This window comes from Peromyscus californicus, unplaced genomic scaffold (assembly GCF_007827085.1).
Source record: "Peromyscus californicus insignis strain IS unplaced genomic scaffold, ASM782708v3 Scaffold_3__1_contigs__length_106647218, whole genome shotgun sequence".
In the NCBI taxonomy this organism is placed as follows: domain Eukaryota; kingdom Metazoa; phylum Chordata; class Mammalia; order Rodentia; family Cricetidae; genus Peromyscus; species Peromyscus californicus.
In genome coordinates, this window is record NW_026294551.1 from 92,651,282 (window position 1) to 92,678,873 (window position 27,592).

General features: G+C 44.6%; 1 protein-coding gene across 7 annotated transcripts in view; it reads right to left on the bottom strand.

Annotated features, from left to right (window-relative positions):
* The window catches only part of Kcnip1 (potassium voltage-gated channel interacting protein 1), a 378,331-nt gene that overhangs the window by 48,715 nt on the left and 302,024 nt on the right, over positions 1 to 27,592 (bottom strand). The window contains exon 2 of one of the 7 annotated variants that reach the window (XM_052759015.1): positions 16,995 to 17,087. The exons of 5 other annotated variants lie outside the window; for them this stretch is intronic. In XM_052759015.1, the coding sequence (XP_052614975.1) occupies positions 16,995 to 17,037 (43 nt within the window). In that variant the 5' untranslated portion in view covers positions 17,038 to 17,087. Of the gene's footprint in view, positions 1 to 11,645; positions 11,809 to 16,994; positions 17,088 to 27,592 lie in introns of those variants that run through there. One more of the 7 variants, XM_052759011.1, reaches the window with a different exon arrangement.

Here is a 27,592-nt window from a genome sequence, read left to right on the forward strand (position 1 = left end):
GCAGTGTGCAAAAGCCACAGGGATGAAAGACCCGAGACCACCACGTTACTTCTTCGTGTTTTCCTGTGAGCTCGCATTTTACTTCTTGTTTTCCTCTAGGACCTTTGTGGGTCCCGCCTGTATGTCTGCTAATCCTTCCTCCAGCTAGAAAAGTGTCTGCCACTGTAATGTAGCCATGGAAGAGGTTTTCCCATGTATTTACAAAGGGAAATTTCATTTATGCATCAATGGAGGCTCATTTGTGTCGGTGTGCATGTTCAGGATGAGTGAGCCTCTTGGAGTCAGGTGTTTTGCATCAAGAAAGGTAGAGAAAATGGAGAGAGCCGGCTGCCGAATCCAAGAACTGGAATGATGGATCTCCTCCCTGTCACACACTGCCGTGTGGCTTCCATGTGCTTTCACTTGTCTGGTGACATTACCTCATCTGTAAAGGACACTCATTTCTCAGGGCCTTCCAGGGGATGCCATGGATGTGAGAAACCAGGTACTTGTTTCCAGAGCATGGTACCCAGAGGTGGGCAGTAGGTTATGGCTCCTTTCCCACCCCTCTAGTCTTCCCATGTGCAAAGAAAGGTGGGGTGCTAGACCGTGTAGACATTTGGGGTCACCCCAGGTGCCAATCTGGCTCCATCAACAAGATACAATGTGTAGGTCGGCTATCCTGTTCCTAAGAATGTCAACAATGCAAAGAGCACTGACCAGCGGGAGTGAGTGAGAAGACAGAGGAGTGGGATGGGAAACCTGGGATCTGGGACCCGAGCCCCAATTCTGGGATAGGGACTCTATTTTCTGAGCCCTCACTTCCTTCTGTCACAAAGCCCAGGAGGACACTGGGTTTCAGTGTGGGTTGGCTCTCTCATTTTAGTTTATTAATCAGTTATGAATCCTGTCTCAAGAATGGTCTCTAAAGTCATTTGAACCCATGCTATTTTCAATTTATATGAATTTCCTCTCAAGACAGCAAGTTTCGTTAAATGTATTCATTTTGAGGAAGTCAACCTTATTTTAATTGGTACTAATTTACTTCTCCTAATCATCTAATTTTAGCATGTTTAGGATTGCACAACACTCATACATTTGTTAACAAGCCTATAAAAGAGTCCATTCCCACCACATTTGGATGTTAGCAGAAAAGACAGAAGGATATTTACTGAATAGCTGCCTGTAAAGATAAATTAGATGAGTTTGTGCTTACGAATCTCCCTTTACTGCCCCAGTGATCCCGGGTGGTGATGCGGTACCTCCATCTTGCCATTCGATAAGACAGCTCTCAGAAAGCTAAAGTGATGCAGACACTCACCAGAGTAATTCTTCACCCTGGGGTCTGAAGGCGGATTACAATTTTAGTAATTGTGTATGGTGGTGTTGCTTATGCAATGTGGTGATGTATTGATGCAACATTGTGACGGGCTTCTCTTCCTGCCATCTTCTTTATGCATCAGAAAGATGAAGTCATTCTCTCTGGAGATGCAAAGCATTGAGATCTTACTTCTCCAGGGCATGGAAGGTGTTTACTCTGACCCCCTTGCTCTATCTGAAGTATTTTGGGGAAGGTCTGCAGACTCCAGAGGCCTCTGGAGGTTCCATCCAGCAGCAGGCTTCTTCCCAGTTGCACTTGGTGGCAGAGGGATCTCTTAGAATAAAGCGTGGTAACTGTTGTGGCTTGGTGGTGACCTGGATGAACAGGAGGCTGTATATTTAATGCCAGGCATGTTTATTTGCCTCTGGCCAATAAGCGAGCTGCATGCTTGGGGATCTTCACTTAGGTGGTTCTTGGGGAAAATTGAGGGCATGTATATCAAGCAATTTTTGAATTATGGCTCTATTAGCGTCTGTGAATGCCTCCCTGGGGAAGCCAGGAAAGCTCTATTAGTTGAGCAGTTTAAAGCAGGATTGGAGGAAGCAGTGGGGGAATATCCCATAGGGAACAATAATTATAAACAGCAGTTCCATGTAAACAGGTCTTAATGTGTTTTCTATATTGAATTCCTGAGAGTGAGGTCTTGTGGCATTCCAGCGCCCCCTCCAGGGCCTCGCCCCTGCACACTGGCGCCTGGGGGCCAGTTTGGGGAGCTGAAGAAGAGACTGGGAGGTGGGGGCACTGGTTCTCTGGCTGCCAGGGGCTTCTCAGACTCTGGCAATGCTGAGCCAGTCTGGTTGTGCCCACTGGCTGCCCATGGGCCATGTGATAACAATGGCCACTGGGAGACGGCTTGAAAGTGACATGGGCAAGTCATCCTTCTTTTTGTGTCCTCGTGGATTATTTGTAGACAGCTCTATGATTCAGTCAAGGTTTCGCACAATGTATTTCAACTAAATCTTCCAATATACTGAAGGTGGGCCCTATTACTTCATTCACAGAGGAGAAAGTCACTAGTGACAGATGGCAGAGCTCAGTCTAAATCTGTTTTTTTCTTAAATTCTTGTTCTAGGGTTATTTCTGTAACATCAGATAATTTCCATACTTTTTAAGCATTCTATGAACCATACCTTGTCCACATAGGAAGCTCGAGGGTCTCCTTTTGGGTTTTCAGTTCCTCTTTTGCTTGTTTAGACTATAAAAATCAGGGGAGCAGAAGTCTTCCTCACTAGTTCTTCATTTTGTGGCTGTTTCTGACTCTTATATTACAGGGGTTAAGACCTGGGCCCACTGCACAAACCCTAGGATGTACCCATAAAAGAATCCTGCCTGGTGTTTGTAATTGCGATAGTGCCATGGAGAAATGCTATGTCCCTGGGTCACATTATTTCTGATTACCTTGAGAGAAAGAATGTCATGCATCTTCTTACATCAATAAAGGAGAATTATGGGATCATGGAGATCTTAGGGCTGGACACATCTCACATTTCATTCATTAGTTTTCAAGCTCATATAAAGGTAAGGAATTCTTTAATGGAAGGAAATCATGCGTGGGAGCTCAGTATGTGAAAGAGAGGGTTGGGGTAAAGAGGAATGCTGGAATGGGGCTCTCTTTCCCCGTTTATTAAACAGTGGTCCTAAAGGGGGATCTGAGGACCATAACCCTGAAAACACCAATTTAAGTCAACCTGCTCATTTTATGGTTGTAATTGTGATGCCAAAGTGCCTGGCGGCTGGTACTAAGGTGAGAGTCTCTGTCTCTAACATGCCCTCTTTGTAAATATTTAGAATATATATTAGGGAGGGAGTAGAGAGGGTTAAGGATTCAGGCTTTGGAGGATGAGAGCCAAAGTCTGGTAGACATGATGAAGAGGTATGTGTATGGTGTGGGTATAGGAGCTTTTATTGGTGACCAAATTCACCCAAAGTTATAAAAGAAAGTTTTGGTGATAAATCCCATACAGTCTAACCACTCACTAGTTATTTGCTCATTCATTCATTCATTCAGCACTTAAAGACCACCTGCTGTGTGTTGGATTGCATTTATGAGTCTTCTGAGTTAGCTGCTCCCTCTGTCGACAGGATAAAGTAGGCTTGCAAGTTTCCTTCAAGTAGAACACAGCCATTGAGCAGAACAGATAGTGACATGTACATGTCAAACCAACATGAAGGCCCCACAGCAAGGTGCTCCAACAGCTCAGCTCTAGCTCAGTCATATTCTTCTTAGGGACCTTAAATCTCATTCCTGCCCTGATGTGGGGACTAGGTTTTTGTTAAACCTATCACTGTACTTCTCTTGAGAAAGGCTGAGCTCTGCAACCCGGTCCCCAAGTTTGAGTCCCAGCTTCCTGCCTCCTCAATTGTGTGGCCCTAAGCCTGTGGCTTCACTTCTTTGTGCTTCGTGTGTGAAATGGGGGAAGTGATAGTCTTCACTTTATGGTCACGAGGATCAAATGAGGTAACAGGCCTCTGTAGTTCAGCCAATCACAGATCAAGATTATCTGAAAAAAATGCAAGCATGTACAGACATGTTTCCCAGTGTTGTTCCCTGAGCAACCCAATGGAATAATTATTTCTATAGCACTCACATTGTGTAAGATTATCAGTCATCTAGAGATGCTTCAAAGCTCACAGGAGGCTCTGAGGAGGCTTTGTGCGAACCCAGCACCATTTTACAAAAGGGATCTGAGTACCGAAGGGCTTTGATATCCATGGGGGTCTCAGACACAATCCCCTGAATGTGTGAAGGCATCACTCTATGAAATGTATGATGTATTTTAAAATATTGCTTGACACACAGAAAAAGCTTAGTAAACGTACCTATTAGAATACAGTCACATTCTCTTTCTCTTGTAAACCCTCTAAGGCCCTTTCCTCTAGCCCTGGCATTGCTGTCTCAAACCCCTCTTCTGCTAGGTGCCAGCTGCTTTTTCTGCCTTCAATTAGATGACTTGGGATCTTATGGAGATAGTCATTGCTCAGATTCAGAGGTGACATTTAGTGCCCATCATTCCGTGCTCAGGGCACACCCTCTCACATTGCATCTCATGACACCCGTGTGAGACAATAACTTTCTATCCATTTTGCAGATATAAAAGGTGAGTTTCATGGAGGTGAAACTCACTTTGCATGGTAACACTGTAAAAAAATTCAGTTTTGTGATTCAAATCCTGCCTTTAACTCAAGAAGTGGGCACATTACTCTGCATGTACGAAAGCCCCAAGTGACCGGCTCCAGCGTCCACTGAGGATGAAGCTATCATCCTCCATGCAGTTCCCATTTGGCTTCAGCTACAGGGCTGGTCTGTCTGATGGGAACTGGATCCTGGCCACCACACAAGCACAGGGCAGGCTGCTGCGACTTTGATTTGCCATGTGCAGTTCCTGGAGAATGAAGGCTAAGCCAACTCCAAATGGGTAACAATTACAGAGAATTACCTAAACATTAAGTGAACCGGAGAGCCACAAGCTTGTTGAAAACTGGGAAGCTCTCCTTCCTGTTACCCTCTCTCCATTCTTCTCACCTTTACCCATGTGTCTCTCTCATCCCTGCTGCGCTTTATTTCTACTCTCCTTCCTCTCTTACCTCTTCTTTTCTTTTCTCTCTCTTTCTGTAACTGCAAATGTTATGAACTTACCCAGTAGCTTTTTCTCTTCCTTTACTACATTTATATCCATTTTTCTTAATGTGAAAGTCAGGTGTCGATCCCATGCCAGCAGCTATCTGCCCTGTGATTTCTAGCATCTGAACTCAAGTATCGTAATACCACTTTGTCCTGAAGGCCATAGTAGGGTGGGCATACAGGCTGCATACATCCTGGGGCTGGAAACAGAGAGGGAACAGACACACAAAGGGGTGTAGTGACATCTCACTTTGTATGGTAAGGATAACCTGAAAAGATTCATTCATGTATTGCTTGTGCAACTATATATAAATGGGGGAATTTGAATTAGGTGAACTGAATGGTTTTTATTCCTTTGAACAAAGTCAGTCTGGTTCAATCCATCAATCCATCAATGCATGCAACTTTCTCTTTTTCCCCTCAGGATTTACAGTCTTCAACAGAAAATTAAAATTCACAAGGCTCTGTTGTGTTTTCTAGAGTATACTGTGAAGTACTGGCTATCCTAGTCCTCCAAACCCAGTGCCATTTGCCCTGGTTTTAGGAGATTCTCAGCTGCAGGGTGAGTTTGAGGGCAAGCAGAGAGACAGCAGGTTGGTCGTATTGGGGGACTTCATGTTGAATGGAGGATAGAAGGCCTGGCCCTGGGCAGCTCTCAATATCCTCTGGAGATGTGAGGGGCTGGGAGGACTCTGAACACAGGAAGTTCTGCTGGTGAAGGAGATGGGGAGGTGCCTCCTGGTTATACAAGTAGAGAAGTTGGCAGACAGAACTGGGAACCACCCAAAACAGGAGCCAAGGTTGCCCTTAAGCTGAATGAGATGCAGGAAGAGCTTACTACTTGCCTCGGACTAGGGATGTTTGGGGGGGCATCAAATACTGACAATGTGAAATGACAACGTAATGACTAGAGTTGGTAGACAGATGCGAAGCGTAGAAGGAAGTGAAGGTGTCCTGTCTCTCATATCTTGGAGAAGCTGGGTCATAGACACTGCTTAAAGCAAGCAGACAAGAAATCGAGGGTTAAACATATCATTTAAAGTATTTTCAGAAGTCCTAAAAATGAGCAAAAGGAAGAGGAAGAAGAGAAAAGAGGAAAGTCTGGGCTGAGGGTGCAGAGGAGAAATACATCTGCATTACTTTGTTCATTAAGAGTTTTTAAAAGATGTATTTTTATTGTTTAAAAATGACATGTACATGCATGTATCTGTGTGTGGGTATGTGTATGTGCTAGTAGAGTCCAGAAGAGGGTGCTAGATCTCCAGAAGCTTGAGTTAGAGGCAGTTGTGAACTGCCTGATGTATGTGCTGAGAACCAAACTCAGTATGTGCTTTTAACCACTGAGTCATCTCTCCAGTCCAGGGAAAGAGTAAGTTTTTATTATGAGGAGTTCTGCTTGGCACACCCTGGATGTGCTGTCTTGTTGCTGCCCTTCACCCCTAACATAAATCTCTCCAGTCCCCCACATTGGTGCTGATAGGTGGTCAGGCCTGCACATCTTTTTTTCCTTACTGCTGAGAAGATGTAACCCGAGTCCTTATATTTCTAGTACTCCAGATCAATAGGTCTATCCATTTCTGAGCTCTTAAGTATATGTATTTTATTTCATATTCTATTATAGCAAATGAAGAAATACTTTAAAAGGCTTATGCATTGTTTTCCTAAGGCTGTCACAACAAATTACTTACAAGCTGATCGCTAAAGTAGTGAAAATTTATACTCAGCACCAGAGGTCAGAAGTTCAGCATCTTATGCTGAAATGAAAGAGCCAGCAAGGTCACAGCTTTGAGAGGCTCACAGGAAACTAATTCTCTACCTCCTCTAGTTTAGGGCACAGAGGACTGCCAGCACACCTTGGCTTTCTGACACATCACTCCAATCTCCATTTCTGTCTCCCTGCCTTCATCTCACCTGTCTGTTTCTCATCTCTAGCTGCCTCTTAGGCCATTTGTGATGGCATCTGGGACCCACTCAAGTAATCCGGGATAATCTCATCTCACCCAGTTAACTTCATCACATCTATAAAGAACTTTTTCTTTTAAGGTAACTGATAGACATTCTGGGGGTTCACATCTGATCTCTTTATGCAGCCATTATTCAGCTTTCTGCAAACCTTGTTATATTAAGTCATGAGGACTTCACCAAGAGAAATAGCCTAGATGCACACTGAGTGGATTAGCGATATTTTGCATGTTCCAGGCACAATTTAAGCATAAGGCTATGTATATTTAGAGAAGAAACCCAAAGTCTCAAAATAAGTCTTGAAATAGTTACTTCATTCTGTTTGAAGTGAGAGCTCAAGTCTCAATGTTTTTTAGACCTATGAATTTGTTTCTTCAACAATATGCAGCTTTTGTATATCAGAACTGTTCTGATGTCCAGGTCAAACACTGGATGGGTAATCTACGAAGTACTAGACAGGTGATAAGCGTATAAATAACTGTTGAATCCAGACACATATGATAGTGGGCTTCTTAAGAACTGTATTCAATCTTATCACACTCAAGTCGATGTAGCAAGCCTCCAGAGCAACTTAGATGTAGGAGATGTAAGATGTGGCTATGGTGAACCTTGTTTGAGAGACACTGATGTATGCTTGCCTCACTGTCTTAGTTGGTGACTTGACATGGAATGCCTTCTGAAGTTGCTATGGCAGAGCTTATAGGTATGGCTAGACATGACTCTCTGGGAAAATAGTGATCTTACCTAGTAGAGATGAGGTTGCTGGTAAGGCTGGCCCACCAAGCAGCATGTGAGCAGAGAGACAGCTAATGAACTTGTAAAGCTCTCTGAACTTCTAGAATCTGCTCGCCTGCCTTTACCCCACCCCCTGAAGCACTTGCTAATCCTCAGTTAAGTAGAAGCAGTGAGGAGTTCAGTTGATTAGCAGGTACCACAGTGAAAACTGAGTGGGTATGATGACAACACACAGGGCAATGGTATTTCTAGGAGTCTCATTTGAGAAACTTCTATACCACCTCCAAAGGAAAGAATTATACTGCCCAGAGACAGTATAGCAATGCATTATTTTCTCCCCCTAATGAATATTACATTCTTTTTTTGGGGGGATGCTTTCAGGTCAAAGAAGTATTAAGCATGATGAAGTACAGCTGTAGGTAGGAAGGTTGGCCCTTCCCAGTGTATCTTTCATTTAATTCTTTATGCAGCTATAGGAGCATGACTGCTGCTGTTATGAATTGAATTACACACCCCCAATTGTTATAAATTGAATTGTATCTTCCCAAAAGGCTTATTGAAGTTCTAACTCCAACCCTTATTTGGAAATAAGGTCTTTGCAGACGTAATGCAGTTACGATGAGATTATTAGAGTGGGCCCTGACACAACATGGCTGCTGTCCTTATAGAAGGGGAAATTGCCATGTGAAGCTAGATACACACAGGGAGAAGAGGCTAGGCGGATGCTGAGATTGGGGTCACACTGCCAGAAGCCAAAGGCCACCTGGAGTGCCATAAGGGAGAAGAGGCCAGGAAGGATCTTTCCCAAGATGCAGACTCCAGAGTTTGCTATCACCTTGATTTTGGACGTCTAGCCTCCAGAACCATGAAAGGATACTTGTCTGTTATTTTAAAACATCTAATTTGTAGTAACATGGTATGCAGCATCTAGGAAATTAATAGAATGATTGTACTAATTTCTCTTTCTTATAAGTAGGAAGATGAAAGAGAGGAGAAAGGACTTGTTGAAACTCACCAATAATGTGGGGCACACCCAGGTCTGCATCTCAGCCCTTCTGACCCTGTACCCCACATCTCTGCACCACTCTAGCATTGCCCCTAAGAGAATATATTAAGACGACTAAGATCCTGTGAGAGACTACAGATGAGTTCCACAAAGGTGTTCCACTCTCCTTGGAGTGACTATGTCACGTGGATACCAGAGCCCTTCCCCGGAGGTGTACTCTTTCTACAGTACTCATTCCAGTAAGTTAACAGAGCCTCTAACGTCACAGACACATTGAAAATGACACTCCACACCTTACTGTGAGGGCCCTAGCCTATGAGCCCATGTGTGCTATAGGCTTAACGACAGATTGCAGACCTCATCTGGACCAGCTTACTTACTGATGGTGTATAAAGCAGAAGGTAGAACTCTAGAGGCAGACACTTCCACCTTGCAATTGCTGCATCTTTGGAAATTTTATTTCACTTTTCTCAATCTGCCCTCTTATGTAAAAGAAATAATGACATCTACTTTCTAGCATTATTTATTTATTTTCCTTAGAGTGTTACTCTGCAGGTTGCACTCACTCGTGAATATAAATCCACTTAACACTATTCTTGGTGCATTGTAGGTGCTAAATAAATACTCACTCCTTCTAGCAATAGTGCCAAATGTATGTCCTTACTTTTTAACTTTACCCCCTCCCCATTTCTATAACATCAAATGGATGACTGATGTCCTCCCTGGTAGCAAAGTAGGAAAGCTACAATCTTCAGAAGCAAGAGTGGGGTGAAGAGGTAGATGGATACTTCTGGATACAAGAAGGGAAGAACAGAATGTTTCCACATTAGGCTCATGAGGAAGTGGGCAGCACATGCACTCACTCACAGTGTCAGTTAGTAGCTACTCTGAGGCTCTCAGCAGGGCTGAAACCTGTCCTCTTGGAATCTGTTGAGCACCAGAAGCATACTGTGTCTGTTATGGGTGGGCCAGCTGAGCTTGGGTCTTTGACAGGGTACACTTAAGAGACTACATCTCTTTGTGCACACGGAACTATTCATACAGATTTTTAGATTTCATGTGTTTCTTAAGGAAGAAAATATTTCTAAATGTGCATCAGCTTTCAACATCTCAGGAAATTCGGCTTATAAAACCATCGATTCACTACATTTTGGCTAGAGCTAAAATTACTCCCACACACAGGCCCAACACAGACGGTCCAGTTGGCTGAAATGGCTGAAGCAGATACAAGGAACTCAGAGTTTAGCTACCATCCCAATCTACAAAGCTCAGTTAAGACAATTAGCTCTAAAATTCCTTGGAGGAGAGATTAAAACATACCAGAAAGATTTTTTTTCCCTTTGAGACAAGGTCTCAGTCTGGAGCCCTGGCTGGCTTGGAACTCATGATCAAGTTGGCCTTGGACTCAAAGAGATCCATCTGCATCTGCCTCAAGAGTGCTGGGACCAAAGGCAGGTGCCACCACATCCAGCCTAAAGGAGGAGACCCAGGTCATTATGCCTTTAATCCCAGCACTCAGCAGGCAGATCTCTGTGAGTTCGAGGCCAGTCTGGTCTACAGAATGAGTTCCAGAGCAGTCAGGGATACATAGAGAAACCCTGTCTTGAAAAACCAAACAACAACAACAAAAGGAGACCCAGATTCTTAAAAAGTGATTGGTATTTTAACTAGTTATTGGTATACAAACCTTATTTCATTATTATATAGAATTTAGTCATGCAATGCCTGTTGGAAGGGAACTTCTGCCCACACTATGCAGTTATCGGAGAATGCGTATTGAATACATTTGCACATACTTTGTGTATATATTGACTGTGATTGTTGAAGGCTGGCATTGTTTAATACTCTGCTCCTCAAATTTCAGATCTTCCCAGGGTCTTAGTTTTATGTGACAAAAACCAAACAGAGAAACTGTGTTGGGAACAGCATCTCACAAAAAGGAAGGAAAGTAAGTAGAGTTCCCTTAAGTTTGAAAAACTTGCTACTAACTTTCTTTCATGTGGCTTTTAATTCTTTTATTTTTAAAACTTCTTAATTCAATTGTACAAGTTTGTGAGACATCATGTGACAACTTGGCACATGTATACAGCATATGATAATCAAATCCAGGTATATTTAAAAGTTCCATTATCTTCAACATTAGAACATTTTGATTAGAGCATACTAATTACAAATTTCTAAGGAAAATGGCCTGAAGCTTTAACTAACACACACACACACACACACACACACACACACATACACAATCATACCAGCAGTATCAGGATAATCAACACTTTCACTTCCTTGTCATTACTCACACACTCACATATAAGCAAGTTCTTGTGTTCTGCAGAGCAATGCAAGAGACTGCAATTTGAAAAACTACCTATTATATATTTTACGTATAACCAGAAGAGAGGAACTCAAATGCTCCAAACCACTACTAATTTTGCAATCATAAACAATGCTGGTGACCTGGATTTATAGCTACATTCTCATTAAGAACTGGAATTAAAGTCACAGCTGATAAAGTGGTTTTAGAACAAGGGTCTTTATGAAGGTTGAGTGTTAGGGAAAGGAGCCAGCATTTGTTAAATGTTTTCTAATTGTTGGGCTGTGATTAGCATTTTACCTCCCTATAATCTTTTCAGCTACTGAAAGTTAATCAACATCATAATGACTTTTAAAAGTCTCTGGCTTCTACCAAAATATGCATATTTATCAGACACCTTCCTGGAGAAGTAAGCACTTTGCTCATTTCACTCAGCAAGCAAGCACCGGGACCCACATGCGCTCTGCTGGCGCGGCACAGTCCAGCACCACGGACAGCGCCAGGACCGCAGGGGGAAGACTGACTGGTGCAGGCGGCGCCATCAAATCCTCTAGGACTCAGCGCTACTTTTCTGAACTACTTTTACAGCAAACGAAAGCCGGAAAACACGTTCGTATAAAACGGGGAAGCTCCGGGGCTTGCTTACCGTCCGACAAGTCAATCAGCCCGAGGTAGTGCAATAGTTTCAGAGAGGAACACACGACCACCACTATCCCCAAGGTCTGGAGCCCTTCCGACTCGCCCTCTGTCAACATCTCTGATCCCAGGCGGGCAGGCAGGACCCGGACAGGCATTTAAAGATGGAAAACCGCGCTTCTTTCCTGCTGTTCCAAGTGCACCGTTATTTCCACCAGCCTCGCTTCCTCTCACTTTCTCCCTCCCTCCTTTCCACTCCTCCCTCCACCTCTCTCCTCCTACCTTGCAATCTCTATGTTTCTTGGTAATCTTTGCTTTTATTTCCCGGTTTCCTAAGGTAATTTCTCCTAAGGTTTAACCAGCCCCTAAACATCTGCTAGCAGAGAGAAACAATAATTGGCAACACCTCATGGAATATTCTCTGAAGGATTCAGGGGTTTGTGTGCCAGTGTACACTGTTTTAAAGACAGACACTGATTGCTTCAGATCCCAGACCCAGAGATGAAAGCTCCTCCACCTCCCCAAACAATTTGTCTTTACTTTTCCAGTGAAAAATCAGACAAGCTGGTTCCAGAATACAGGCGATTCTAACATTGACATTATGGAAACGATCACCAAGAACGTTACCATAAAATGGGCACACCCAGTCACCTCTGTTTCCTGGCAGTCTCCTAACAGTATCAGGAGTTAAGGTGGTGGTCAAGCTGAGCATGTGATCCCAGGGCTACAGTGAAAGAGCCAATCCAGACATAAAATACAGGGAAGCAAATGAGTGATGCTGTTCTAAACGTTCAGGTTCTGTGCAGACTTCAGTCTCTTCTTACACAGAACGCCAGCAGTAAGCTGGCTGGGGGAAAGTATCCAGCCCATTGAAGGGGGAAGACTGGAGACTTCACAGACACCTGAACTCTGGCACGATGCTGCACCTCCATGGGGGACCAGACTCCTCTGTGGCTCAGCTGACCTGACCTTCACCAAGAGACTAGAATGAGGGTCTCAGAATGCACTAAGCACCACTGGGCCACATCTTGGAGACATACTGTGTTGGCAACTGTGTGAGGAAGGGCACTGTCTTGGACTGTCAGCAGGAATGCAAATATTTAAATAAAACTGAACATGTTTCTTTCATGCAGAGATTTTATTTGTAGGGATGAATACCTACATGCACCAACATGGACAGACATATTCTTTGTTCACCTGGTTACAGAAAAAAAAAAAAAAAGGACTGAAAATTTTTCCATTCTTATCACTATCGGGCACGAGGAAAAAGAATGCCAAGTAGCCATTAAAACAATATGGCACACCTATGTATCTTTGGGTGTGGGCTCTAAAAAGATATTATTACATGGAAAAATAAGTTTGTTTTCACATTACCATTTTAATGTTGAAAACAGATATACATCTTCTGGCATACACATAAAATACTTCTAGATGGATATAGTGATCACTGGTGAATTTGGTTGCCTCTGTACAGAATTAAGGGACTGGGTTAAAGGGTGAACAATATTGTAGTTTTTCTCACATATCTGTAGAATGGATTTAAAATAATAGTAATAACTAAGTGTGTGTACCAATCTCTCCCCCCTCCCTTTCTTTGAGACAGGGTTTCTCTGTGTAGTTCTGGTTGTCCTAGAACAAACTCTGTAGACCAGGCTGGCCTTGAACTCACAGACATCCACCACCTGCCTCTGCCTCCAAAGTGCCAGGATTAAAGGTGTGTGCCACCACCACCCAGCTCTCTTCTTATTTTAAAAGGGGGAATAGTCACATATCTGAGTTTTACGTGTCTGTTTTCAGCCTCACTGGTGTCTGGACAACGGTATCCTGGAGTACTATTCAGTTTTCTGTTGCTCTAACAAAACAAGTGGGGCATTTTATTAAAGAAAAAGCTTGTTTAGCTCACAATTCTTGTCATTTGCATGTTTGACTCTGGTGAAGGAACCAGAGGAGACAGCATCTCGATATTGGGAGCGTGTGTGGAAACAAGAAAGGCTACATGGCAAGACCTGGAGCAAGAGACTGGACAGCCAGGTTTGCTCTTGATACAATAAGTTGTTTCAGAATCCTTTATGGCCAGAGCTGACTCATGCTCTTCAGGCAGCATTAATTCACTTTTGTGGGGGGAGCCCCAAGTGACCTAATTACTGCCTCCTAGACCCCAACTGTTAAAGGTTCCACCAACTCCACATCGTCCTTCTGGGGACCAAGCCTTCAATACCTGAATGGCTGGGAGCCAAACCATGTCCAAATGACAGTGCCTAGAGTCATCTTGTACTAGCTTATAAAGCTGTTTTTCCCTAAATTAAAAGGGCAGTCACGGGCGTGGTAGAAACGTTGATACCTCAGAAACAGCAAGTGTTGTAAACCAGAGTTTCTTCTCCTCATTGCTTCTGGTTTACCAGACGCCACAATCCCCTTCCAGATACCACCAATCCAGATGGAAACTGGACCAATCCACCCGTGCAGACTCTTCTTATTTAAGCATGTTTTTTACCCTCTGAGGGTGAGTGCCTGTGACCCCACAAGGATTGGGGTATCCAGGCATGTGACATGACAATGGGCATGTGAGACCCCCAAGTTTCCAGTAAACCAGCCCTTTGTTCAGCCTTCTCTAGCCTGAGCCTTGTCCTCACCTGTCACTTTCCTTCTATTTGTTGCTTCCTTTCTAGCAACTCTCAGCCCCCTAAGAGCATGCTGCTCTAGACCCTCTTGCCTCTGCCTTCATCTTTGCGGACTCACGCATGCGTGCTTACATGAGAGCTCTGAGCAGACAGCTCCATCTCACCGCCTCTCTTGGGATTCTGCCACACCCCCACTTTCACTTATTTCCCTATTTGACATCGCACACATTTCCACTTCATTCTACTGCCAGATATTTTTTGAGTATCTATGAGATGCAGGAAACCAGAGTTAATGGCTTGCCACTGTCCTCTGCGAATGAATGGTGCAAGGGGACATGGTGGCTCCACGTTCTGCTCTACTGTCATTGTGTAAAAGTTTAAAGACTTCCAGGGACTCAGAGGCAAAGTTTCCTTCTGATTGTCACATAATTCTAAATTTTAGAGACAGCAGAAACATCAAACTATTACTTCCAAGAAACTGCAAGGTGCGCACAGAACTCTTCCTCAACCCCAGGAAGAACAGAGGGAATTTCAGGTCTCCTGGATGGGGCTCCACCCACTTGAGTCCAAGACTGCAGCATTCCCAGAAATCCAGCTGATAAAAGTTGTGTCTGTGGCTTGGTATTTGTGAGGACGTCATGACTCACTGACTTTGGGAAAGGCTTCTCCCATGGCAGTCTCACCCACCCATATGGCTGTGTACAGAGCTTCCCCTACCCACGCCCCCACTTTAAACCTCTACCTTTTACTTGATGAGAAAATTTCACACTCATTGGGCCATTTGTGAAATTCATTTTGCAAATTGCCATTTCTTATTTCCAGTGGATTTTATAATGTAAATCTGTTTACATTGGCGATCTAAGCATGCACAGAACTTGACAATTTTCTCACTAATTTGTCCCAAATCACTATTTTTGGCCAAGAATTTTCAGCTTGCTGGCTGTCTTCAGTCCGACACTAGCAGGCATATGCTATAAGAAACAAAGGCTTGATCCTGTGAGAGAAGCTCACTGGGTGACTATGGGTTGTAGGTACTAGGCTTCTGACTTTTTTCTGACTCTGATACCTCAAAAGACCGAGTTCCAATATGGGTCTCACACTCTGACACGCAGGTCCTGCCGTGTTTTGTGAGATCTCTCAGGAATCCTGGGAACCAAGATGCCCATACTTACAAGTAGTGAATTTCTGCCAAATAATCATAGAGCCCCTGGGTTTGAATTTTAACTCTGTCTCCTTGCAGATGGGTGACCTGGGTCAAGTTGCTTTAATCTCTTCTCTTTCTCATTTCCATGAGATGGATCAATCATCTGGCCTTACATAGTCTGGGTGTGCACTGTACCACTGAGCTATAACCTCAGCCTTCACTTAAACTTTCAGATCCAGTGTCCTTACGTATGGACAGTAACTCTTACATCATAAGACCATTGCAATACTGAAGCAAGGCAGTACCACGGGGTACTTGGCACACTCCTGGGTACACAGTGACTAGCATGGAGCAAAGAGGATGCCAGACTGACTGAAGTGCATATTCACTCACCTCCTTTCTGGTCCCTAAGCTTTCTCATCTGTCAAACAGAATCGACAAGTCATAGTTGTATAGTTGACAGGTTTTGATCTGGGGAATGTAACGGGTATATTTCAGACTTCTGGAAATCTCTGGGTTGTTGAATTTCTGTTCTTCAGCCACAACTCTTCCTTCCAGGCAGATGTTCTCAGCTGAGAATAATTTGTTGCTTAAACTCTGCCTGAGTGTCTGCCCCAAGCAGTCGTGAAATCAGATTCTATTTTAGCTAGTTACATCTGCATCCCCCAACTAGCTTGCTGCTATGTAATCTGAAGCTAATGTAGGGACCCTGTGGTTCAGTGACCCACAGGAGGGAGCCATCCATTTGGGTAACTGAAAACACATGCAATACTCCACCTATACGCTCTTGACTCAACGAGGCTTGCTGCTAGCATGCGCTTCTCTGAGTGGTTCTCCAGCTCTTGGGCCACTGAGACAACTGTTCAGTTGATGCTCCCTGCTAAGGTACTGTCTAAATTTCATTTGGATAAACTAATTTGGTAGGCACCTCATTTTCTGGAATGTTCTGTTGCAGTTGGTATAAATATAATGCTAATAATTGCACCTGGAGTTTTCTTTTCTTTAAAAGGTGCGAAAGAAATGAAAGAATTCCTCAGAGCACCACCAAAGAGCCCTGATTCGACCTGAAAGCAAATTATTTAACTGCAAAATGGTTATGGTTCAGAGAAAAAAATAATTATTATTCCCATCACCAGTCAAAATGAGAAAATGGTTTCTGTGTTCTTGAGCCTAGCGCGTTGCTTGGTGCCCTTTTGGGGGCACAGTCTGGGCTTGTTTAAATTAGTTTTCTAATGATGATTGTAATCGTACAATAATATAGTAATGATGTCTACCTTTTTTCCTACCTCCTTCTCCCTCCTCCCTTTTTCTTTCCTAGCTCAGTTGGTTCCTGTCTCCCTAAGTTCTGTGTGCATCTTTTACACTGTGAACAGACAAGGAGAAAAGCCTTACATACACCAGAAGGTCCACAACATCAGAAAATCCCATTAGGAGTTATTACTGCTTAACTCTTTAAAACTCTTTGTATATTTCTGCTTTTCAACAAATCCCTGTTAAAAACATACTGTGCCATGGTTCCTAATCAAGTTTTCAGTTAGGACACAACATGACTTGTTGCTGAGAAAAGACAGCAAGGGAAAGGGAGGGAAGCTACCTGTGCCTGGCTCCCATGCAGCAGGCGGCACGCTCGACTCCATTCAGCTTTCCTCTGTTGTCTTGATTATGGCAGCAATCAAGGCGGATCTTGCTGGTGTCAACATAACGGTGCAATGTTAGACAGGCTGCGGACAGCTAGCAGTCCTCTTTCAGAATCCTGTCTCTGGGAAGAGGTGCCTTGCTTTAGGCACCTTTCCCTGAGTCTGGCTGGGCTGACTTTCCACCCCCATCACCCCCCACCCCATTCTCCCACAACCCTACTCCTACCCTCCATTCCCATTTCCTCAGGAGCCAGTTCTCAACTAGGATCTTCTTGTTGATAATTGGCTCCATGGAGACCCAGGAGAGGGAAGGGGGACCACTGTAGAGAAGCCTGCTGGTTTCGGCCCTTGCAGTTTAAAAAAAAATCCTGGGGAAATCTCATTGCAGGTATCAGGGAAGTCAAATTAGAAGAAGCCTGGGCCTTGTTTTCAGGGTCCCCTGTCCTTTGGAATGAATGGTCAGGAACCAGTTCTCCAAACTTGTAGCCTGTAACACATCTCCCTTTTTAATCTCTTCAACGTCTGCCTCTCCTTCTTTGGCTCCAGGCCCAGGAGCAGAGCTATGGGTTCTGGATTAAAACAGGACAGAGAGCAGAGTTCTGCTTCCACCGACAGTGAAAAGGCACTGAGCACAACCATCAGTGAGCGCCAGCATTTGTGTGGCTCATCAGTGGTTCGTTATTGTGTTAGTCTGAGCAAAATTTGGCTGTTGTCAGTTGAAGTAACCATCGAGTAATGGTGTTTGGATATCCACTGGCTTGTTTCCACATTTCCTCCTCTGCTTTCTCAGGAGGGCTCTGGGCTCTGTCAGAATTTCAGCAGAAATTCCAAGACAATGCACACATTTGTAACCCAGCCTTACGTTCCGGCTTAAGCTAATTAACTAGGGGCCTCTCCTCTGTCTCCTTTCCTCTCACATTTCTTCCTTCTCCCTCATTTCTTGCTTCATAGGAAGAAATTGCCGGAGATGCTGCAGTTCCCAGATGCACACAGCAGCCCCGCAGCACAACAAAGAATATTGGCCCCCAAACACGTGCAGAGGTGGGAGAAGTTGCCTTCCAGAGCACACCCACGGGATGACTGCCTCACAGGTGTGTTTTCTCATTCACGAGCTATTGCCAATTAACCCTCCAAAGCCATTTACCTACTGTACACTTCGACTAGTAAAACGCACTTTGTACATCGCAAACCTGAGGCTTTGAAGGAGCACAGAGTGGCCCGGACAAGGATGGTCAGTGACAGGACACTACTAAGACCTTGACAAAGACGCAGATGTTGAAGAGAAACCATGTCCTGCAGTTAAAGGGTCATTTACCAGTTTCTATCGATTGCTGAAAACTACACACACGGCTTCTGGCATCTCCCCCTAACTGTATGAATTGGCAGGAGAGGGTTGCACAGCTTGATGACATAGGCTCTGAAAGTCAGATGGAACTGCAGTCAGGCCCCAAGGACAATTACATTCTAGCTCTTGCCTGAGAAAATACCCAAGCTCCAGTTTCCTCATCTGAAGGATGGAGTCCCTGATAAGCAACATCACAGTATTGGGATGGGGATGAAGTGACAGGTGACTGTCAGTGCCAGGTGTCACAGTCAACTTCCTCACCCCGTGGGGTAGTCAGGCAGCCAGACTGAAGTTTGAACATTGTCTGACAATGATCATTTCATTTCAAGGGTGTCAGTTGTCTTCCTAAGAGCTGAAGACTCCTAGCTCCATTATGACAATCTGGACCCCAGTGAGTGGAGCAGTCCACAGGGATTGCTGGCAGTTAGAATTCACCAAACACTTGGAACAACAGATTTCAATGGTTGCAGAAGTATTCAGTAACTCAAGAAAGTAAGGCAAATACGGCCATGGTACTCCATCCCTAGGGACCTGCTGTACTAGACAAACCAGAATGACTGTTAATCAGAGCACCAATGGCACACAAATAGTGATCCGCAAGCAACTCATTTTCCCTCGGATTAGAAGTCCTGTTCTCTAGTGTTATTGCTGTTAACCTGTCCACCTTTGAAGACAACCCATCAAGACCTGTCACCTGGGCAAAAGGTCACAGTGTGGAATTAGCAGAGTCCACATGAACAATGCCTGCCTCCCTGCATCTCATTTTCAGCAGTCCTCTGAGTTCTCCTCCATCCCCCTCCCTCCTGGGAAGACATTTGTCTTCAGAGGCTGGCAATGAGGCATTTGCCAGTACACCCATTCTGACATATTTTACATATGCTCCAAGAAGCAGAGGCTAAATTACACTGGTGAGTTATTAAAAACAGCTCTCAACGCTATTATTATTTATTGCATTTCCAATTCTCAGCAGCAGCTGATTACACTGCTTAATCTTGTACTTTTTAAAAAATTTCCCACCCTGAAATGAATTCTCCCTGCAATGAATGAGCAAGGTCAGCCACACTGAGCCCCCTAAGAAAAAGACAGTTTAGGTTCTGGGTGGGAAGAGGTGCGAGGCCACCTTGGTCTCCCCAGAGCTGGAGTCCCCCCACTTGAAATGTGAACGCTCTTCTCTGCAATGTCTCCAGAGGGAGCTCCTCAAATTTGAGATCTCACAGTCAGGCCTTTCTACCCAGTCTCTGTGGCTGCTATCTTTAGCTGCTGCTGACAGTTCTGGGTTCTTGGTGCAAGGCACCTCCCTGCCTTCCTTCCCCAGCCCCTCCCTGCTGGGCTTGGTCGTCACCCTGGCTGCTTTTCTTCCAAAATTGGTCCCTGCCTTCCAAGTTTCCGGCATGGGGTCTGTCAGCTGAAACGCTGAGTCTGCCTGGATTTTCTCGGCCACCTTTTCCTTTCAGGCTCAGCTTAAAGGCTGTGTTCTTTGTGAAGCCTCCCAGTGAGACATAGGAGGGTTCCTCTTGCTTCCAGCAAGCACCATGCTTATGCCCATTAGAGAACATGACACACTGTTCTGTTGGCGAGTAGTCATGTGACTCTTGTTACACAGCCAGCTGATTGAGAGCAAGACTGAGCGAAGGTGTTTAAGTTCCCAACATAAAGCCTAACACAAAGTAAGCGCTTCAGGGATGAAGTCCAAAACTGAAAGCGGTATAGGGAAGTAACAAGTGCAGAGCTCTCTTTAAAACTAAATTTATTTTTAAAGTTTATGTGTATAGGTGTCTGTGGAGGCCAGAGGAAGTTGTCCAATACCTAAGAGCTGGAACTGCTGGTGATCTTAAGCTGCCTTATGTAGGTAGGTGCTGGGAACCAAACTCTGGTCCTCTGGAAGAACAAAGAGTGCTCTAAACTGCCAAGCCATCTCTCTGGCCTAAGAGCAAAGCTTTTGAATTGGGCATTAACTAATTAATCAGTCCATCCATGCAGTGCCTATGTACTGAGCATCTTTTATGAACCAGTCTCTGTGTTAAGCACCAGAGTTAGATGGTTTACTGCAAATGGCCTAGTTGGGGAGACATTCATGACTCAAGTGATAGCACAGCTCTGTGACAATTGGCTGTGACAATTCTGTGAAGGAAAGCTACTCAGAGGGGTGGCAGTATAAACCCCAAGACAAACACAGGCTGGGTAGACTTGGTGTCAGAAGTTTAATTCCAGATGCCTTCCTTGACGTGATGTTTTGAGTTAAGAGTGGCCGGTAAATAAACATTAATTAGATGAGGGGGGGAGGCAAGGACGTTAAACCAAAAGCACTCATAAAGGACCTGAGGAAGCTGGGGGTTGAAGTTGGAAAGGTGTTTAGGAGTGGATAGAGACAGAGGAGCCATGGCAACAGATAGAGCTGGGAGGGCTTTTGCATGCAGGACAGATGTACAGAGCACCATGGACCATACAAAGGATTTTTATTTTTAGGCTGAGAAAATGGGTTTGTAGCCTGTGTGTGTGTGTGTATGTGTGTGTGTGTGTGTGTGTGTGTGTGTGTGTGTGTGTGTGTGTGTGTGTGTGTGTTTAGAATGTCCACAAGGCAGAGAACAGTGTAGGGAAACAGGGCACATAGAAATTAGATAGTATGCAATACAAATTGCTCCAAATGTCACAGTGGCAAGGCTGAGTTGGTGATTACAGGGACACGTGGAAGTGGGCAGCCCTCCAGAGGTCATTAGGGAGCTACCTGGGCTACGTGCCAGGTTCACGGACCTGCTCTAAGACACCTGCTTCCAATGCAGTGTGTGGGAGGGGAGGCTCGGCCTTTCCAGAAGCCAGTTGCATTCAGGAGGCCTCTACTTCAGAGAGGGGAGATCTCGTGGGCAGGAGCTAAGCTCAGACTGATTCTGTAACAAATAGATGTTGCCCTAGAGTAAAGAGCTGGAGAACTAGCCTGGACTTGAAAACACTGCCTCTAACGTCTAGGGTCAGGGAACTGACCCTCACCTGTACACTCTGCCTCTAACTTCTAGAGTCAGGGAACTGACCCTCACCTGTACACTCTGCCTCTAACTTTCTCATTTTGGAAGTCACATAGACACATAGATACTTCATTTACTACTTTGGGAAAAATGGGAGCTTGGCAGGTCATCTGGTTCAATTCTCCATCCATCCATGTATCTATCCAATCACTATTGAGAGAAAACAACACTGTAGGGTAGCCTAGAACCAGTTTCTTCATCTGGGACACAGTATATGTTTTGTCCTGGTCCACATCTGTCCATATGAGTTAGTGTCTGTCAGCTGTGGTGGAATCAGGCTCAGATGCAACCTCGAATTTTTGTTCCTTAGGTTGTTGGGTTGCTGAATTGGAGCCCTGGGCAAACCCTGCATTCTTCTCCCCTGATTTAATTGGCCCATTATTTTAAACTTTTGTAGATAAGGGAATAAAAAGTCAGTGGAATATTGTATTCATCACACTCAAATTAATATGCTTCATTAACACAAAGACAAGGAGCATAGTTGCAATATTTTCTCGAAACTTTTAATTGAACATAGCACGCGGGGTGGGGTGGGCAAAAGCGGAAACCACTGAGCTCGGATGCTGTTTTTCTCTTTCTCAAGATGTGTGCGGCTTGTGATCAGCTCATCTCATTAGTGTTAATTATGAACTAAAATAAAATGGCATTTAACACTGTGCTGAGACTTTAATTAAAGCTAAGCCTTCATACCCAGGAGCTCTCTGAAGTCCAGGATAGTTATCCCAAAGTGTGCAACCTTCTGCCCTCCAGTGGGGTCTCCACACTCACTCTGTCCCCTGCTACTGGAAGGATGTTCCGGCCCTCCAGTCTTCATCTATCCATTGTCCACTCATTATCCATCCACCACCCATCCATCATCTAGCGTTCATCCATCCACCCATCTTTTCAACAAATAAACCTTAAATTAGTTCTGGAGGAAGGAAACCAATATTTGTTAAGTGCCCACTGTATTGATCAGTTTAAACACATCACGTGTAGCCCAATACAACACCAGAGCATAGGGAACATTCAAACAGTGCTAGAGAGCAATAATGCATATAATATCTTATTTAACATACGTAGACAATCTCATTTAATCCTCGGAAGTGAGGGAAAACTGTTATTGTATTTACTTTGCAGGAAGTGAAACTGGGACTCAGAGAGATTAGGCAATTTACCCCAAATCATATTGGCTCCACGTTTATCTCTTTTACAATACTGAGCTGGAAAGATTATTCCAGTCTATCCAAATTCTTTCATTTCATAAACACAAATCTCTTTCCTGTGTACTAGAGCCTATACTAAGGTCTGAGACAGCTTATTCTCACTGCTCCTAGGTCCGGATGAGTGGGCTGGTCAATTGGATGATATAGTGGATTCTGAGACAGGGAAGCAGGGTAACCGTGGGCTATGGGGTTACAAGACCCAGCTTGGGGGACACAGGAAGCATCCTCCTAGGAGAGACGACTAGTAAAGTAATTTCATCAAGAAAGCCTAGAGAAGATCTAACCAGAAAGTGGCCTAATGCTTCTCCAGAGTCACTGGTATCCCCAAGTCCAGAGCCCAGTCACAAGCGTTGGCGGGCGCATCTAGCTAGACCCCAGGAATCACTTGGCCCCCCGGCCCCCCACAGCATGGCAAAGACTGACCCTAGCCCCCGGGCTGTCCGCCACTGACTCTGCTGATAACACAACGTGTTTGTAGTCTCTTCCTCCCTTTGTAGGTTCCAGAGCCAAGTGTGACAGTTGCACCAGGTTCCTGTCCTGCTCACCCCCAGCCCACAGTCTCACCCTCCTTCTTATTGGAGGAAAGTAATGATTTCTGGTGTGTCCAGGAAGGAGGAGGTTCTTCAGGACTGACTAGATGCTTTAGGTAACAGCCCTCTGACTGCCAAGCACAGACACAGGGGCCTACAGCCAGGCAAGCCGTCTGTTCTGTGCCAGAGAACAGAATCATCACCCGGGCCCAAGACTCTGATCTAGTACCAGGAAAGTCAGGTAAACTGTGGTTCACAAGGAAGTGTGTCCACCTCTTCAGGGTCTGATGGATGCTTTCTGACTCTTGGCCTCTCGAGCCTATGAGGAAGGAATCCAAAAGAACCAGGGAACAGGAAGGTCCACATGATCTCTTCTCCAGCCACAGTTGCTGGGGCAGAAGGCTGGATGTCTCATCATCTCTGGGGATGCACTTAGCTCTGGCAGAGATCAAGTAGGAAAACATGGACAGGACTTCTCAAGAGCCAGTAACTAGGGGTTGGAGAGATTGCTCAGTGGTTAGGAACATGTGATGCTCTTGCAGAGAACCTGGGTTCAGTTCCAAACAGCACATGGCAGCTCATTATCATTGTAACTCCAGTTCTGGGGATCCCGTTCCGGGGGATCCAGTGTCCTGTTTTGGCCTCTGTAGGCACCAGGCACACATGCAATGCACTTATATACATGCAGGCAAAACACTCATACACATAAAATGAGAGAGAGAGAGAGAGAGAGAGAGAGAGAGAGAGAGAGAGAGAGCATCTGGCAGAAGGAATTTGGGGGAAATACTCCAAGGTGTCAATGGTAGCTTTCTCTGCCTCAAGTTATGAGGAATATTTTCATCTTTATTCCTCCACATACTTGCAAAAAAAATTTCCACAATGAATATGGCTTAGTTTCTTACTTAATAAAAGAAGCAAAACAAATGACAGTCCATGATGAAAACTAATGCAGGATTAGGTTCCTTAGAGAAATGACTGACTCCAGGGATTAGGTAGAAAATATTTGAGAGGCACCTAGAGCATTGTGTGGTGCAAGAAAGCAAGGAAATGCTCAGACAGACAGACAGACACACACACACACACACACACACACACACACACACACACATCCCTCAGTGGCAGGGTCACACAAATCGATGTAAGTGCAAACTGAAAGAGCTCTCCATAACTTACAGTGGGATAATTCAAACAAAGTAAGTTAAATAGCATTAGATCATGACCCAAAGTATTAATGTAAATATCCATGAGCCCATAACAACATATGCAAGTCATCAATGCATAAGTCCAAAAACTTATGTAGATACTCTGCCCTCAGTGAGGTGGATAATGAAGACTCACTCCTGCCCTGTGAGCTGTGCAGAATGACTTCCTTGGAGAGTGACTGGAACATATCACCTCACCAGGGTCCAAGGTCACCATCAGCAGTGGGGAGTTAATATCATCAGTGTGTGCCCTTCAAACAGTGTGAAATGAATGGCATTTTGCCTCTGTGTTCTTCCTTCCCAAATCTCAGATTAATCAAGATGGGTATTTCAGATAAAACCCAGTGGAGGGACGATCTGCAACCCATCTACAGAATTCCTCCTGGGTACACACACCAAGGAAATGAAGTAGCACAGTAGAGAATTCCCTGCATGTGCATGTTTATTACAGGGTTATTCACAATACGGGATCATTCTAGAGACCCAGAAATAAGTGTGTGTGAGAGGATAAAGAAGATGTTACACACACACACACACACACACACACACACACACACACACACACACAATTCAGCCATTAAAAATTGGCATTTGCAGCAACATGGATGGAACTAGAGGACATCATGTTAAGTGAAATAACTCAGACCCAGAAAAACAAGGACCATGTATCCTTGTCTGTATCTGTCTGTATATGTCTTATTTCTGTCTGTGTATAATGACTGTATATGATGTCTGTATCTGTGTGTATGATGTCTGTATCTGTGTGTGTATGATGTCTGATGTCTGTATATGATGTCTGTATCTGTCTGTATATAATGTCTGTATCTATCTGTGTATGATGTCTGTATCTATCTGTATATGATGTCTGTATCTGTGTATGATGTCTAACTGTCTGTGTATGATGTATGTATCTCTGTGTGTATGGTGTCTGTATCTGTCTGTGTATGATGTCTGTATCTGACTGTGTATGATATCTGTGTCTGTCTGTATATGATGTCTGTGTGTATAACGTCTGATGTCTGTATATGATGTTTATACATGTCTGTCTAGCTAAAACATACATAGCTAAAACCCTGAACCTAGTTGTAGAATAGATGTGACAAGAGGTTAGGAAAGGTATAAAGGAGTCAGAAGGCAGCTAGGGAGAGGGTAGATTTGATTTTACACTGTAGTATATGTTGAAACAGCAGTATTAATGTATACAGTGATACATGTTTAAAAAAAACACATTCATGGACACCTCAAGAAATGTACTTTGAGACAAGCAAACAACAAAAGCCAAATATCTGAAGAATGCCTCCTTAAAACTGTCAAGGTCAGGAGTGGAGATTTGGCTCAGTGGTTATAAGCATTGGCTGCTTTTCCAGGGGATCTGGGTTTAACTCCCAGCACCAATATGGCAGCTCACAACCATCTGTAACTCCAATCCCAGGGGGTCTGATGCCTTCTTCTGGCTTCTGTGGGCACATATTTGGTATACACACACACACACACATACACACACACACGCACGCACGCACGCACGCATGCACGCACGCAGGCAAAACATCCTTCCACATTAAAAAGAAAAAGAGAAAACTCTCAAGGTCAGAAAAGTAAGGGAAGGACAAAGACACTCAACTAGGAGAAGCCTGAGGCTTGACCACTGACTGTGAGGTGGTGCCCGGCAATAAAGAAAGGACATAAGGGCAAATGAAGGTGATCTAAATTAGATAAAAACTTTAGTTAATAATACTAATACAGCAATTAGTCCATTACTGTGGCAAGGCTAACCGAGGCAGGGCATGAGAGCCTGCAGTTTTACTGTAAATAGAAAAATATTTTCAAGTGAAATTTATTTTGAGAAGTGAGGTAGGAATAGTCTTACAGGAGAATCTGAGGCATACTTCAGAGGCTTAGGACCTGTCTGGCCCTGCTCAGCCTGTTCCTACCTGCACCCCGCCTCCTGGAGAAAAATCCAGATTTCTGCATAACTGGAAGGGGGCAAGGTTATGAGTCTAACTGGCTTTCCCCAAGTCCCACTGGTGTCTCCTGGCAGTTAGATTCATTAACTTGGCATTTTCTAATGATTAACACTGATCAATAACCCACCGGGTCTGGTCCTTAAATCAATTGCCCATTAATGAGAATGAAAGCGCTATTTTATTATCTGAGCCCAGGACCTTTTGCAGAAAAGGCTTCTGGGGTTTCAGGCTTCTATTCCCTTTGCTGCATAGGATAATTTAAACACATGCTTGCTCTCTCATACCACGTGCCCAAGACCAGGAACAAAATTAACTGTAGAGAAAGGTTTCTAGGAAACGGTCCAGGATTCCTTTTAGTGAGACTTTCAGTGCTGTAGTGGATGAATGTCCAGTGAAGTCCTGCATGTTAGTGCTTGGTCCCTGGGGTGGTGTTACTGAGAAGTAGGGAAGCTTGGGAGAGGTGGGATTGAATGGGAGGTCCTTAAGTCTTGGGAGATGTGTCCTTGAAGTAAGCTGTGGCTTCAGAATCCTAGTCTTCCTCAACTCTGACATTCTCTTCCTCAGTGCTTCCTGGCTTGGTCGTGATTTCTTCTGTCACTTTCTCCAGGTGATGTGTGGCCTCAGCCAGGGGTCCCCAGTACAAGGACCACCTAATTTAGGTTGGGGAAGTATAAAGCGGTGAGCCCAAAGACCCTCTCAGCTTTGTTAGTTCTGATATGATTACTAGAGTGAGTGAGTGAGTGAAGTAGTGTGACCGAGGGCCTACTGTGCATTCTGGTCACTGCTAAAGTGACCTTCCCTCCGAAAGACCCCTGGACCACCTTGTCTAGGACACTCACATGCTCCTGTTCCCTGGCCACTGCTTTTCTTTATCACAGGAGAGGCTCGACAAACGCTTCTGAATGAAAGAGTGCTAGGGGGTTGATGGTACTGGACTAGAGAAGTGAGCGAGGCTTGACTCTAACCCTGACGCCTCCAGAAGAGACATAAACAGGGTTGGAGGAGAGCTGAGAAAGGGCTGGGAAGGATGTGGAGACAGGGTAGAGAAGAGCAAGTTCTAGTCAGCTCAGTGACCTGGGCAGATGGGAGGGAGAGGAGAAAAAGGTCATCACAGACTCTTGAAAGGCAGACTAGGCCCTTTGAACTGGCTGGGTGTGCACGAAGCAAGGAACAACATGGGGGGGGGGATGACTCACGGAGCTTGAGTACCAGCACCTCAGTGGAGCAGTTCACCACAGCCCGGAACACTCAGGAAAGAAGCTGACTTAGAAGATGACCTGAGGTCAGGT